Below are 14,674 nucleotides of genomic sequence, written 5' to 3' on the forward strand. Positions count from 1 at the left end.
AAAAAAAAAAAAAAAAAAAAAAAAAAAGATTCAATGAGTGAATAACACCATAGACAAATATTGCCTTCATTTGTCACTGGCAGGTGACAAATTCCCAACACAATTCTGCAGCAGAATTGCAGCCCCTGAGCAATGCCTAGCCTGACACATGAGTTTGAGGCTACCACTCTCTCTATCTCAGCTTCCTTGTGTTTAAAATGAGGATCCCAGGAGCAATTCTTTCACTTTGGTGTTGCAAGGGAAGGTATCCAATGATATAGATAAGAAGATGTAAATCTTTCAGAGCTTAGATGCTATGAGTAGTGGAATCGAAAGCCAAGGACTTTAAACATGTATATCAAAATCACATAAGGCTACTTTGGAAAGTGGAGACATTCCTGCAAACTGGAAACAGTGGTGTTAGTTCTGAAGAATTCTCTTAAGTAAAGCTGCACTACATGTGAGTGGACATAAACAGATACAGAAGTCTTCTGCAGCTCTACCTATCCTGGAACTCACTATTTAGCCCAGGGTAACCTGAAACTCAGAGATTCACCTGCTTCTGCCTCACAAGTGCTTGGATTAATGGTGCGCCCCGATAGTTTTTTGTTTTTGTTTTTTGTTTTTGCCTTTTCTAGATCCATCTACCCAATGGCTAGAGACTACACAAAGCTTAAGAGACCATGGCAGAAAAAAAGAAAATGCAACAAATTGAACCATATAACTTGACACTTTTTACCTATATCATTGTCCCCAAAATCAACTCAAGCAAAGTCAACTGAAGACAGAAACAGGAAGCCATGGATGGGTCTTTCACTAGACTACAGAGGAAATATGTAAGAACCTAAGCAGAAGCCCAGGTCCCATTGCAGTAGGCTTAGAGAACAGATCCAGAGTTTATAAGCAAATCTACTGACGAATAGATACCTACACCAAACAGAGGTCTTTCATAGTCCTTGGAATCCAGATTAACTTAGAGATGTGAAGGTTCCAGTTGATACACATAATAAAGTAACTAAAGGAGAGCCTGGGAGATCCCAAAGAAATTATTAATTGCACTGGATTCCTGAATAGGCTTCCTGCCAATCTGTGAGTCTACATTGTTAAATGTCCATCATCTATATGTTGGCAGCAGTGATCGAGTAAAAATGTTGTAGTCAACCAAACTGGGCTAGAGACATAGAAATGTAGAAATAATTCATATTTGGGCAAGAACGTGTAGGTGACCGTTAATGACTCGGTGTTGGGCAGCATGTCTGTAAAGGTGTCCTCAACACAGGACCACAGAGCTTTCCCCCAAAACATCCTCTGCCATGACTAATTAACTTAACAGAGACACAGCAAGCTTCCTTCTCCCTGACTGCCTGATACCCTTAGCTGGACGTGTACAGCGTGATTATAAGTTCAAAGGTCCTGTATGACGTCCTCGGTTCTCTCTGAAATGCTTAGGGTTATAGCCAACTCACTAGAGCCTTTGGAAGCCATCAGTAAGTTGCTTGGCATGGATTCTTATTCCTTCCCCACTCTGGCTTAACTTACTCTAAACCTTTTCATCTGGAAAACAGAGCTGCAAGCATCCCCTTACACGAATCATGCTGTATTGAGTTAGAGAATATGTATTAAAAATGCAGCCTGGTGCCTGGCATGAATTATAAACATTCAATAAACATTAGCTTTTTTTGGCTATTTTTAGCCAGAATCCTTGCAAACTTCTGTCACTAGAAACCCAGAAGTCCCTTTCAGGTTGAGTTAATGTTACAGCCCCAAGAGGCATGGGTCAGTGGTTCTGGGAGCAGTGTTCTCCTAGCAGGGCTGGAGTCCTCTTACCAGGTTATTCAAGCTATTTTCTAAGTTGTGGAGTTGGTTAGCTACAGGTCAGAGCTCACAGACTTCACTACCTCCATAGCCCACCTGAGAACACATGTGAAAGACAAGAGCCAGGAGATCACATCTTAAGATGCTGGGATAGTCCTCACACCCATCAAGAAATATGTTCTGCCACATAACCCACTGATCAAGGGCCTCTTCAGTGCTAACCCTCTTCCATGCACCTTTTTATAAAGACACGAAGGTAGGTAAAGACTTCTCCACCATGAGAATACGAATACGTACACACGAAAAGCCTCAGTATAGGCATTAGCCGAGCAAGATCAGTGACTATTGCTGGAGGCTTATTGGTCAAAGGAAATGTGAGTATAGCATCACCAGCCTTCTGAGTTTTCAAAGGTTTTTTGAGATTTCATCTGCTGTTCCTCACTGGTAAGTTCTTAAATTAATAATTCCTTAAACAAAATAACCAGGGCTTATTATGAATGTTTTGAAAAAACAACATAAGACCTGGCCTGGGACAGCCAGTTTGTCACCTCCCTTTCACAAAGAGAAATCTTCTTCTCACACCTAGGGTGAAGACTAAGCTTCCATAAACACAGGGACCACAGTTAGAAGACATTTCAGCCTTGGACATGCCTAGACTTGGATGGCATTTGCAGCACACAGACAGACTTTGCCACCAACACTTGCCATGCCAATGAGTCAGGTGCCCAGCACAGACTGAACCAGCCTCACTGTGAAACCACCTTCCAGCATTCCTGAGCTTCAGGGAAATGGACCTGAAGGACCAAGAGGCCGAGGTGCCAGGCTCCCTGGTTGGTAGCCTAGGTGCTATGGGAACTTGTGTGTGAAGCTTGCAGGTCAAGGACTGAGTGAAGGGTATACCTGGAGAGGCTGAGCTTTAAAACAAAAAACAATAAAAAATTTAAAAAAAAATAATAATTTAAAAAAAACAGGAACACGGGTGCACACACCTTTGACATCTCTTTAAGTGGAACCAAACCAAACACTTTTCATCCTCAAAAAGCCTTGTCCTGAGAACAACTTTTAAAATGGACATCCAGAGGAACACAGCCACAGATGAAGTGTGGGTCTCCTGTGTGACCTTGCCATGGGGAGGCAGCAAGCAGTGCTGTTTAAGAACCTTGCTGCTTCACTTTTCTTGTCATCTTAGGATAACTTTGGCCACAGTAGTTATAGTCAGCTCCTCCCCAGCATATACTCTGTGCTAGGCTCTATTCTAAAAGGAACGCCTGCATGAGCGCATTTAATTCTCTCCACAATGAAGTTGCCAGATGAAGATATCAGTACAAAGGGTTAAGTAAATGCCCAAGGTCATTCACAAGTGGTGGAATTTGGTTTCAAGGCAAGAAGGAGAGATTTCCATATGGCAGAAACAACTTGCACCCAGAAATTCCCTTCTGGAACAAGAGCTACATCCTAACCACTAAGGTGGACAAATTCTTGGTATGGGGAGACACACACACACATTTTAAAGCTTTATAAAGTCTGGAAAGACCCTAGCGAACACTTGTCCATTTTACTTGGTTTCCTTTGGATCTGAGCTCAAAAACAAACAAACCAATCAATCCCAAGGATCTATATTCCCCTTAGAAGCCGCATGTCTCTATGGGGCGCACAGGGTGCGGGTAATCCGAGATGCACCTACAAGGAGAGATTTCCATATGACAGAAACAGCTTGCACCCAGAAATTCTCTTCTGGAGCCTAAAAAATGCAAGCAAGCCTCCCCTCTCCCCGACCCCCACCTCTCACCTCGTAGGTACTGGTGATCCCCAGCCTATAGAACACTGGAAGGAAGACCTCCGCGCTGATAACCACTACAAAAAAGTAGGTGATGCCAAAGATGCTGAATATCGCCCCAAAACGGTAGATCTCGGCAGGAGTGCCCAGGACAGTGACAGCGGACATGAAGCTGGCGGTGAGGGACAGAGCCACAGGCACGGCGGACATGCTGCGACCGCCCATAAGAAAGTCCTTGGAGGTCTGCTGGCCTCCCCCCGCGAAGGCGTAATAGATGCCTATAGCCGCCGAGATGAGCAGCATGCCTGCGAACACCACGTAGTCCCACACCACAAAACTGCCGATGTCCCGCGACTCGTCCATGATCCCCCGCTGTGACCTGCTCCCAGAGTGCACGACGGTGGCAGGAGCAGCACAGGTGATTTTAGCCTCGGGCCAGTGCTCGCTTTTTTCTCCCTGTGAAGGCAGGCGTGGCGTCCCGCGGAGATCGGGTACGTCCTGCAGGTATGGATCCTCCAGAAAGTAGGAGCCTAAATACCTGTTGCCAATCACCGGATGGGGGGACCCCTATAGCCAGCTGCGCCCCTGACACCCTGGGACCCAGAGAAGTCGCGCAGCGGCAGAGCTGAGCGCTCACCAGGTGTGGCCTCAGGTGGCCCAACTGCGACTGCCTAGGCACCAGCGACTCTAGGGCGGGGGAGAACTGGAACCTCCCGCCGCGTCCAGCGAATCCACAGCGCGCGCTCTGCGCAAGTTTTATTAAGTGACAGCGGCGGGGACGCACCATTTAAACAGGCAGGTGATGGGTGTGTGTTTGGGGCAGTGGGGGCGGATCGAAGGGCAGTTGTCACGCTTCCCAGTTCACAGTCCAGGTCCTCACTGGAAGGTACGCTTAGAGTTTGAGGCTCATCATCACTTGACAGACAGATTAATGAATGGTGGGAGTGACAACTGCGGTAACTGAGATCATAGTGGTTAGACCAGCGAGCAACTATAAAGGAGACAAAGAAGGCTGTGCTGTGCTGTGCTGTGCTGTGCTGTGCTGTGCTGTGCTGTGCTGTGCTGTGCTGTGCTGTGCTGTGCTGTGCTGTGGGCAAGCAACTGCGTTTTCACTCAACAAACATTTCTGATCCCTTATAGCCTTTCTAATCCCTTTCTGTAGCCTGCAGTAGCAATGACAGCTACTATTCTCTAATGAGATTAGGTTTTAAAAAAAAAAAAAAAAACAGATGTAACTAATGCCTTTTACACTAGCGAATATGCAATTCCTAAGTTAGGAATTATCTCCATTTTTCGAAGAAGGAAAAATGTTTCAGGGAGGTTAAGTCAATAGCCATGGAGACACATGCCTGTGATTCTAACACTTGGGAGGTGGAAATAGGAAGATCAGAAGTTCAAGGTCATCCTTAGCTGTGCTGCAAGTTCAAGTTCAGGGACAGCAAGAACTTCGAGAGACTTCACTGATAGAGGCAGGGAAGGAAGGAGAATGGGAAAGAGAAAGAGAGAAGAGAGGATAGGAGAAAAGATAACTCACTTGCCCAAGGAAATGGTGGCAGCAAAGGCTTTTAAATCAGATCCTGTGTTAATGGTAGACACTAATGTTACACTTAAACAAACTCACTTAAATACAAACGTTTTCTAAAGATTTATTTTTATTTTATGAGTATGGGTACTTTGCCTATGTGTATGTCTTCGCACCTTGTGCATGCTGTGCCAGTGGAGGCCAGAAGGGGGCATCAGATTGCCTGGAATTACAGACAGTTTTGAGCCATCATGGATGCTGGGGACTCATCCCAGGTCCTCTGGAAACACAGCCAGTACTCTTAACCAATAAGCCACCTCTCTAGACCCTGAGAAGATTATGTCTTCTGCTCAAAACATGTTTTAGATATCATACTTTGAAATAATACTATCAGTACATGTGACACACACTACCATGATTCTCTCTCTGAGTTTCCTTCTAAGGTATCCCCTCCAGCCAAGTGTATCCAGCCTGCTATCAATTTTAAACTGTCCTAGTCCATTTTCATACGCCTTTGGGACTTACCTGCAGGAATCAAATGCCTTCAGCCCAGCCCTTCGTGAATAAAGCTGTATTAGACTTTTTTATCAGTTGGTATCACCTATATACGTATATACATATAATGTGTATATATGTGCATGTACATATGCACACATAATTACATTATATATATAATATATATATACATACACGCATATATATATATATATATATATATATATATATATATATATATATATATATATATATTTGCAGAGGGAAACACAAACTAAATCCAAGCAACCTGGTCATTTAAACAAGATGTGGAGTGGAATTGTGTCTCATATGTATGAAATGTGCATCTACTTATCATGTGTGTATGTCAAACTGTAAATACAACACAGAGAGAAACTTAATCCTTCTAGGAAATGAGTCTGTTTCTGAAAATGCTCGTAAAGTCAACAGCACTAAATATAAGAAAAGGTATTTAAGTAAAACTCCTTTTTTTTTTTTTCCTGGTTTTTCGAGACAGGGTTTCTCTGTGTACCCCTGGCTGTGCTGGAACTCACTTTGTAGACCAGGCTGGCCTTGAACTCAGAATTCTGCCTGCCTCTGCCTCTCAAGTGCTGGGATTAAAGGCGCGCACCACCACAGCCCAGCTTTTTTTTTTTTTTTTTTTTTTTTTTTAACTCTTCTTTTTGACACCTAGAGTTAAATACAGAACTTCAGGCTACCTGTGAGCAATCCAGCCCCACCGTCACTTAGAGGCAGACTCAGAAATGTTGCACCTGTAGAGAGAATCTCTTCTGTACTGTATGGAAGCATCGCCTGCCAATCAAAAGCTGAAGCGGGAAATAGGAAGTAGGCATTCCAGTAGGGAGAGGGGACTCTGGGATAGAGTCAGGCATGGGAAGAGAGTCACTCTGAGCTCTGGCATGAAACTGAGGAGAGGTAACCAGCCAAGTACACTCATAGACTAGAACAAACAGGTTAATTAAGTTACAAGCTCAACAGGGATCGAGCCAAAGCTGTGGCCCAGACATTTATTCATAAATAATAAGTCCCAGAGTCATAATTCCAGGAACTGAGGTGCGGGTGGAGAAAGCCCAAGGTTACAGCATCCTGACTACTGCTCGCTAGCCATGCTTTGGGAAAGACCCTACTTCTTTGTCTTAGTTTTCTTTATTCAAAATAATTAGCAATATGTGTGTGTGTGTGTGTGTGTGTGTGTGTGTGTGTGTGTATCCATGCCACCGTATACATGTGGAAGTCAGAGGACAACCTGCTTAGGTCTCACTCCTTCCACGATGCGGGTTCCAGGAACTGAATTCAGGTCATTAGGCTTGGCAGCAAGAACCTTTACTTGCTGAGCTATCTTCTTGGCCTCCAAGAGATAGTCAGTCTTATTTCACAATTGTGGAGGGGGCCACCCACCCACCTCAAAAAATATTAATCCAGAATTCCTCCTGTCAAAAGGAAATGCAGGGACAAAGAGTGGAGCAGAAACTGAAGGAAAGGCCATCCAGAGCTTGCCCTACCTAGGGATCCCTCCCATCTACAGACATCAAATTCAGACACTATTGCTGGTGCCAAGAAGCACTGACTGACAGGAGCCCAGTATAGCTGCCACCTGAAAGGCTCTGCTAGAGCCAGACCAATATAGATGTGGATGTACACAATGGACTGGGCAGAGACCCCAATGTGGAAGTTAGGGCCAGGGCTGTAGGAACTGAAGGGATCTGCAACTTCATAGGAAGAACAACAATATCAACCAACCAGACCCCACAAAGCTCCCAGGGACTCAATCACCAAAGAGTACACAGGGGGAACCCATGGCTCCAGCCACATATGTAACAGAGGATGGCCTTGTCTGGCATCAATGAGAGGAGAGCCCCTTGGTCTTGGGAAGGCTTGATGACCCAGGATAGGCCACTGAGGCAGGAGTGGGTGGGTGGGTGAGTGGGAGAGCACCCTCATAGAGGCAGGGGAGAGGGAGGAGGGGATAGTGGGCTTGTAGAGAGGAAACTGGGAAGGGGGGGTAGCATTTGAAATGTAAATAAATAAAATGACCAATAAAAAATAAAAAATAATAAAAAACAAAGAAGTTCTACTGTTAAATATATCCATTTTCCTCATCATTTCTCCTTGCTTATAACATTTATGTAATGCTGTGAGCTACTCTGTCCTTGCATGGCACTTGGGTGTCTGATACAAGTCTTCAAACAGTATCTTCAAGAAGAATATGTGAGCGGTCTGGTTTTGTGCCTTTGTACACACAGGTCAATTGTTAATTTTACAAAACCTCTTTCTTCCAAGCAGTTGGAAGAACCATCTATCTTCTGATACTTCTGAGTGCAGAGCGGGAGTCAACCAAATGTTCCTTTCCTCATAAATAGCTGGTCTTATGGTTGGATGCTCAATGTCTGTATCCCCAAACTGTCAGCAATATCTAGAAACGCTCATTCACCATTGCCGTCAAAGTCGCTCCTTCAATATAAATGACTGTGACCTTGTATGTGGGAATATCAGAGGCTGGAGAGAGAGGTCTGCAGTTAAGAACACTTGCTATTCCTGCAGAGGACCTGAGTTTGGTTCCCAGTGCCCATGTCAGGAAGCTCACAACCCCTTGTAACTCCAGCTTCAGAGGATCCATTGCCCTCTTTTGGCCTCCAAGGGTCCCGACACACACACACACACACACACACACACACACATACACACACACTTACCTTAAAATTAAATATAAGACTGAAAAATTGGAACTGGAAGCTTTACTTATTGTTGCTGTTCCAGCTGTTCAGACTCCTTTTTTCAGAAATCTGTAGCATTCAGTAACGCTGACCAGTGACTTATACTTCTCTGCCTTTAACCCGTGGGTCCTGAGTTTGTCCTTTAAGGCATTAACACTGCTGTCTAACATGGTGCCCTCTACTTTACTGCTGATGCTCTGGATTCTACCTCTGCTTCTACATTTTAATATGAGTAACATATTATCGAAACCATTCCAACGTCTTATAGCTTTATTTTTCTTATAAACTAATATTTTGAAATTTTCTTTTTTATTTAATCCCAGGACTGGTAACTTGATCAAAATTCATCTTTCTCAAATTGCTGAAGGTATTCTCATTCCTTTAGACCTTTGGTCCATCCCCCACCCCCATCATAGGACAGTGTTTTAGTTAGGGTTCCTATTGTTGGGATAGAAAACCCTAACCAAAGCAACTTGGGGAGGAAAGGTTTTATTAGGTTTACACTTCCACATTGCAGTTCTTCATTAAAGGAGGTCGGGACAGTGACTCAAATAGGGGGAAAATCTGGAGGCAGGAGCTGGTGCAGAGGCCATGAAGGGCTGCTGCTTCCTGGCTTGCTTCTAATGGCTTGCTCAGCCTGCTTTCTTACAGAACTCAGGACTGCTAATCCAGAGGTGACACCACCCACAATGGGCTGGGCCCTCCACCATCAATCACTAATTAGGGAAATTCTCTACAGGGTTGCATACAGCCTGATCTTATAGAGGCATTAAAAAAAAAATAAAAAAACAAAAACAAAACTGAGGTTCCCTCCTCTCAAATGACTTTAGCTTGTGTCAAATTGACATAAAACCATCCAGTACAAACATATGATTTTTTTTCTGATTATCTCCTCATACAAAAGGTAACTTTTATATTTCTTTCTTTCTTTCTTTCTTTTTTTTTTTTTTTTTTGATTTTCGAGACAGGGTTTCTCTATGTAGCTTTGGCTGTCCTGGAACTCACTTTGTAGACCAGGCTGGCCTTGAACTCAGAAATCTGCCTGCCTCTACCTCCCAAGTGCTAGGATTAAAGGCGTGTGACACCATGCCCGGCTTTTTTTTTTTTTTTAAGATTTATTTATTTATTATATGTAAGTACACTGTAGCTGTCTTCAGACACTCCAGAAAAGGGCATCAGATCTTGTTACAGATGGTTGTGAGACACCATGTGGTTGCTGGGATTTGAACTCAGGACCTTCGGAAGAGCAGTCGGGTGCTCTTACCCACTGAGACATCTCACCAGCAACTTTTATATTTCTGGTCTGCCAAAAGATTGATGATGTTTTCCATCTTACTGGCCTCTTCTGGGAGTTTGTAACTCTACCGCTGGGTGTTGTGGCTGAGCTGAATCTCGACCTCAACACTGGTGATCAGATTTTCATTGATTTTTAGGGCTTTTCCCTGTTCTCCACACCTTGCTCTCTCGCACCGTCACCTTTAAATACAACCTGAGATGCTATGGATGCCAGCATCCACTGGGTCCTTCCATCTCCACTGGAACTATTGTGCTTTACTTGAAAGAAAGAATGAAGTCTTTCAAACTTCACTGTCCACTCACAGTTACCTTTCCTCATCAGTATCCTGCTAGAGTTTAAGATAATATGGCCGCTGGAGGTGTTAGGGTTCCTATTGATGTGATCAAACCCCATGACCAAAAGCTCTTTTGGGACTCTCTTGCTTTCTTGCTCTTGTTCTGCACCCCCAACTGTCTCCATGTGCTCATGGCCTGACTCTACTCCTCTATTCATTCTCTCTCTCTCTCTCTCTCTCTCTCTCTCTCTCTCTCTCTCTCTCTCTCTGCCTTTCTCTGTCTCTACTCCCTCAACTCCCCTCCCAATACCCTAAATAAACTCTATTCTATACTAAAAAAAAGAAAAAAAAAAAAGGCAACTTGGGAGGGCAGTCTTTCAGCTTCGAGTTGTAGTCTTTCATGGAGGGAAGCAAAGGCAGGAACTCAAGGCAGGATCCTGGAGGCAGGAACTGGAATACAGGTCATGGAATAGTACTGCTTACAGGATTGCTCTCCAGAGTTGGTTCAGTCTGACTGTCTGCACAGGGGATGGTGCCACCCAAAGTGACCTGTGCCCTTCCACATCAATCATGAATCAAGAATACATCCTATAGACTTGTCTACAGGCAATTTGGATAGAGGCCTTTTCTCAACTTAGGTTTCTCTTCCCTAATAACTTCATCTTGTGTCAAATTAAAAAAAAAAAAACCTAGCCTCTGATTGTACAAATGTGTATGTTGGTAAACATCATACAGATAACAGAATATAGGCTGTCCAATACTCTGTTGAGGCACATGTAATGATATTAAGCCCAACTTAGACAAGAATGATTTCTTTTGATGAGGTATTTCCTTCTCAATATGAGCAAGAAAGTGTGTGTGTATGTGTGTGTACACATGCTCGTGTGCTCATGCATGTGCATTCCTGTGTGCATGCATGTGTACGTGTGTTTTAATTCAGTTAAATAGGGCCCCTGCTGTGTGTGATAGTACAGGCCTATAATAGGAGTAATCAGAAGGCTAAGGCAAGAGGATCCTGAAGATTGAAACCAGAGGTCTATAGAGTGGGTTCTAAGCCAAAATATAAGAAAACCCCATTTCAAACAGCAAGAACAAAAATTATGATGGTCTCTGGAAATTCAGCATTATCTGGCTCTAACAAGCTGTCAGGCATCTCCTTCCATTTATTTCCCCCACTTACACACCTGTAGCCTCTCCATCTTCCTTACTGTACCTGGGTTTTCCGAACTTGCTTCTGTCTCAGGGCGTGTGTAATTTTCCCTCTTGAACATTCTTCTTGCCGCTATCATCAGTACCCACACCCGCACTTCACTCATGCATCTGTTCAGATATCAGCTTCCAGGAAGCCTTCCCCGACCGCTCCTGCATCACCTCCGACTCCCTTAGCTGGCTTCTTTATGTGCCTCCTGGTGGTGTGTTTCTTTGTCTTGCTTGTGGTCTGCTGTCTCTCACTGCCAGAGAAAGGGAAATCAGGAACTTCTGTCTGTGTGTCCACCACTATACTTCCTGGCTCCAGAACAGCCTGGTGTAAGGTGGGTATGCAGTTTTGAACTTTCTTAATGAATGAATGGAAAGGAATTATTAGAAAAGACTCTAAAATAGGTTGATTTAATCCTTACTTTTCAGTATTTTCATAGGAATTTTAAAGGAAAAAGATTAGGCAAACCACATCAGAAATTACTTTTGATTTTGAAGCTGCATTTCAGACATAAAGGGTTTTTTTTGTTGTTGTTTGTTTGTTACCAATCCCATCAAATAGTATTGAATGTGGTTGCTAGAGACAGAAACAAGCAAAAAAAGAATCTGGTAAGATACAAGTTATATATCTATCTCTCTCTTTCCTTCTCCCCCTCTCTCCCCGCCCCAATAGAGTCTCTCTCTCTCCCTCCCTCCCTCCCACTCTCCCTCCTTCCCTTCCTCTCTTTATCTCTCCTGCCTACCCTCTCTCTGTCTCTCTCTGTCTCTGTCTCTGTCTCTCTCCCTCCCCCCCCCTTCACTTTTTTTCTGAGATAGGGTTGTGCTATGGGGTCCAGTCTGACTTCAAAATCATAATCCTCCTGCCTCCACCTCAGGTGTGCTAGGATTTCAGCAAGTACCATCATGCCTAGCTTTCAATTGCTTTCACGAAGGTCGTTAGCACAGGTAAATTCAGGCCCTAGAAGGCAATCTGCATGCCTGCTTCATTCTTCCCTGACTTCCCTGTATCACCAAAGGGATTTTTCTCTTCATTATCATAGCCAGTGGTCAAAATCCCCAGGCAAGTTCTTCTAACTCTTCAAGCAGTGGGCAGCACAGGATAATTAGCATCTTTGAATTCTAGTTCCAAATCTCTTGCAGAGGAAATCCAACTTGTATAAATCAGGCCACGGGTCCTTGGAACTGGAACTGTATCAGCAATGGACAGAAGTCAGGACTGTCAATGCAGCTGCCCACGTTGACCTTAAGGTGGGGAAGGGGACAGACGCCTATGTAGGAGGGCGATGAGCTGGCAAGATACTGAAAGAAGTCTCCTCTATGAATCATCTCTATCTTCATATCCTGCCTACAGAGGGCTGCTAAGCTTCATCGGAGAAGGACTGCTGTTTGCCTATCTAGTAAATCCCCAGATACCAGGCACTGTGTGCTGCATAAGGAAATACTAAATGTGTCACCATGCTTCTACTGCTTTGTAACACCTCTCAGCATTGAGAAAATGTTATCAAGACTCTCTAAATGCATAATTTGGACATTTAGGTGGGTGATCACTAGAATGAGAATAAAGAGGACATACTCGCGTGCTTTCCACTAGGGACAAGGGGACAGGGAGACTCTTTACTCTAATTTTGAGGGGAAAAAATAAAGGAAAATATATTCTGAGTACAGTACATATTCCTAATCATTCTTTGCCTTGAAATCTCAGTTGATACAAGACTCTGAGCAGCAACAGAGTGTATATCACAGGACTTTACACAATGTATTTATGAGAATTATTGATAGTGTTGATTTCTCTTTTTCCCTCACGTATCACATTTAACACAAAGCATTTTCTATTCACAGTACCACTTAAATGTCACCACTTCCACACACAACACAGCAAGCCTGACACAAGCTGCCCCTTCTTCCAGGTGAATCCCACTAGAATCTCCTCACTTTCGTACCATCTTTTTCTTCCATGTGTGAATCTTAGTGTATAACCTCTTGTTCAAAATATCCCTCCCATCTCCCAGCACTAAGACTTGAGTGACAGGCAAGTTGCTCTTATTGTAGGCCCTGGCTGCCAACACAGCGTCTCTTCTCCATTCGGCTCCCTCACTCCAGTATTCTTGCTGTTCTCCTGGCGCGTCTGGAGGTCTTGACCCAGAGCATTCAGACTTAACTGTTTTTTCTATCTGGGATGTTTTTGGTTTGTTTGTTTGTTTCCAGAGACTCTTCCAACTTATATTCACACTGTTGAGAAATGTTCCTTCTGACCTGTCAGGCTTTTCTGATGATTCTGCCTAAGATGTGGCCTGCCTTTTCCTGACCCCACCCCTCACCAATCCTTCCGCTCTCCTCCCCCCCCCCCGCCCCCACTATTCTCTCCACCATTTACCACACTCTTCCTACTCACCATTCACTCCTGCTCTGGCTAAGAGCAGTGACACAAGCAGATTAAAGTGATGTAGCAAGCACCTCAACTCGAGCATAAGGACATTCTTCGCATGTAAGAAGACTGATTGAGATTCCCTGGGTCTTCTTCTTCCTAGGAAGCCACTGAGCAAATTCAGTATAAACTATGACACATCATCTACGGTCCCTAATGTGAAGAAGTGCATCACATTCATCGGCCCCTTTGTAGTTCTCAAGGAAGCAATCATCATGTGTCTTTATTCTTTTTTGGATTAACTATATAATTACATCATGTGGCTGGTTGGTGAGCACATATGTGAGTCCTATAGTGGCTGCCTATGAAATAATTGCCTATTTTAATATTTTGCCAATTTCAATATTAATACCCATTAATAGCATAAATGGGTATTAACATGGGGGCCTGAGAGGAAAAACACTATATTTCCATTGAAATCTATTTTGAGTTCATTTCAACCTATAATAATTCTACCTACAGGGGCTTTTGTAAACTAGAGAATATTGTTCTTTGCTTGTTTCTTAATTCTACTCCAACAGAATGACAGTTCTGTCCGGATGGTGATATTGTGTTATGTAGAATAGTACTTGAAACCCTGGAAGTGTAGCTCAGAGGTAGAGGGCCTACATAGCATGCACAAGGTCCTGAGTTCAACTCCAGGAACCACAAAAGGGGGAGGGTAAAAAGAGCAACGTTTACTTTCAATATAGTTGTTTTGGAGAAGCCAATAACGATGGCTAATTTCTGTGGTTATATTGGAAGGAAAGATACAAATACAAGAGTTATTATTTATGAGTTGTAGTTATTCATCCTGATTTTTTTTTTTGCTAAAAACTGTTTTTAGAATTGAAAAATATTGTTATTTAGCGGAAATCACAAATAAAAGTATGCTGAAGTCCAAAACTTGAACTTCTCTTTGGTAAATGGCAGGTGTGAGGGTTCCCAGCTCCTGAGTTCTAGTTCTCCTTGATGGAGTCAGCCTCACCCCACCCCCTTCCACTTTTCAATGCTGGCTACAGGTAGAACATCAGTGGGCCAATCTAAATAGGCAGGACTGTTTTCCTGCTGTCTTTAGGATGCTTCTTGTCTCTATAGCACAGGCTGTCTTGCAGCCAAGGAGGCAGCTCTGGATCCTGGTAACTGTGGTATGACATGTTCTCAGGATCCTATTCTCTC

The 14,674-nt window shown here is 43.6% G+C and overlaps 1 protein-coding gene across 1 annotated transcript in view; it reads right to left on the reverse strand.

Moving 5' to 3' along the window:
• Positions 1–4,296, reverse strand: part of Slc5a8 (solute carrier family 5 member 8) — a 42,514-nt gene extending 38,218 nt beyond the window's left edge. Inside the window, exon 1 of the mRNA XM_021205475.2 lies at positions 3,584–4,296. Within this exon, the coding sequence (XP_021061134.1) occupies positions 3,584–3,934 (351 nt within the window). The 5' untranslated portion in view covers positions 3,935–4,296. The remainder of the gene's footprint in view (positions 1–3,583) is intronic.
• Positions 4,297–14,674: the final 10,378 nt, after the last annotated feature.

Source organism: Mus pahari, chromosome 9 (genome assembly GCF_900095145.1).
Source record: "Mus pahari chromosome 9, PAHARI_EIJ_v1.1, whole genome shotgun sequence".
NCBI lineage: Eukaryota > Metazoa > Chordata > Mammalia > Rodentia > Muridae > Mus > Mus pahari.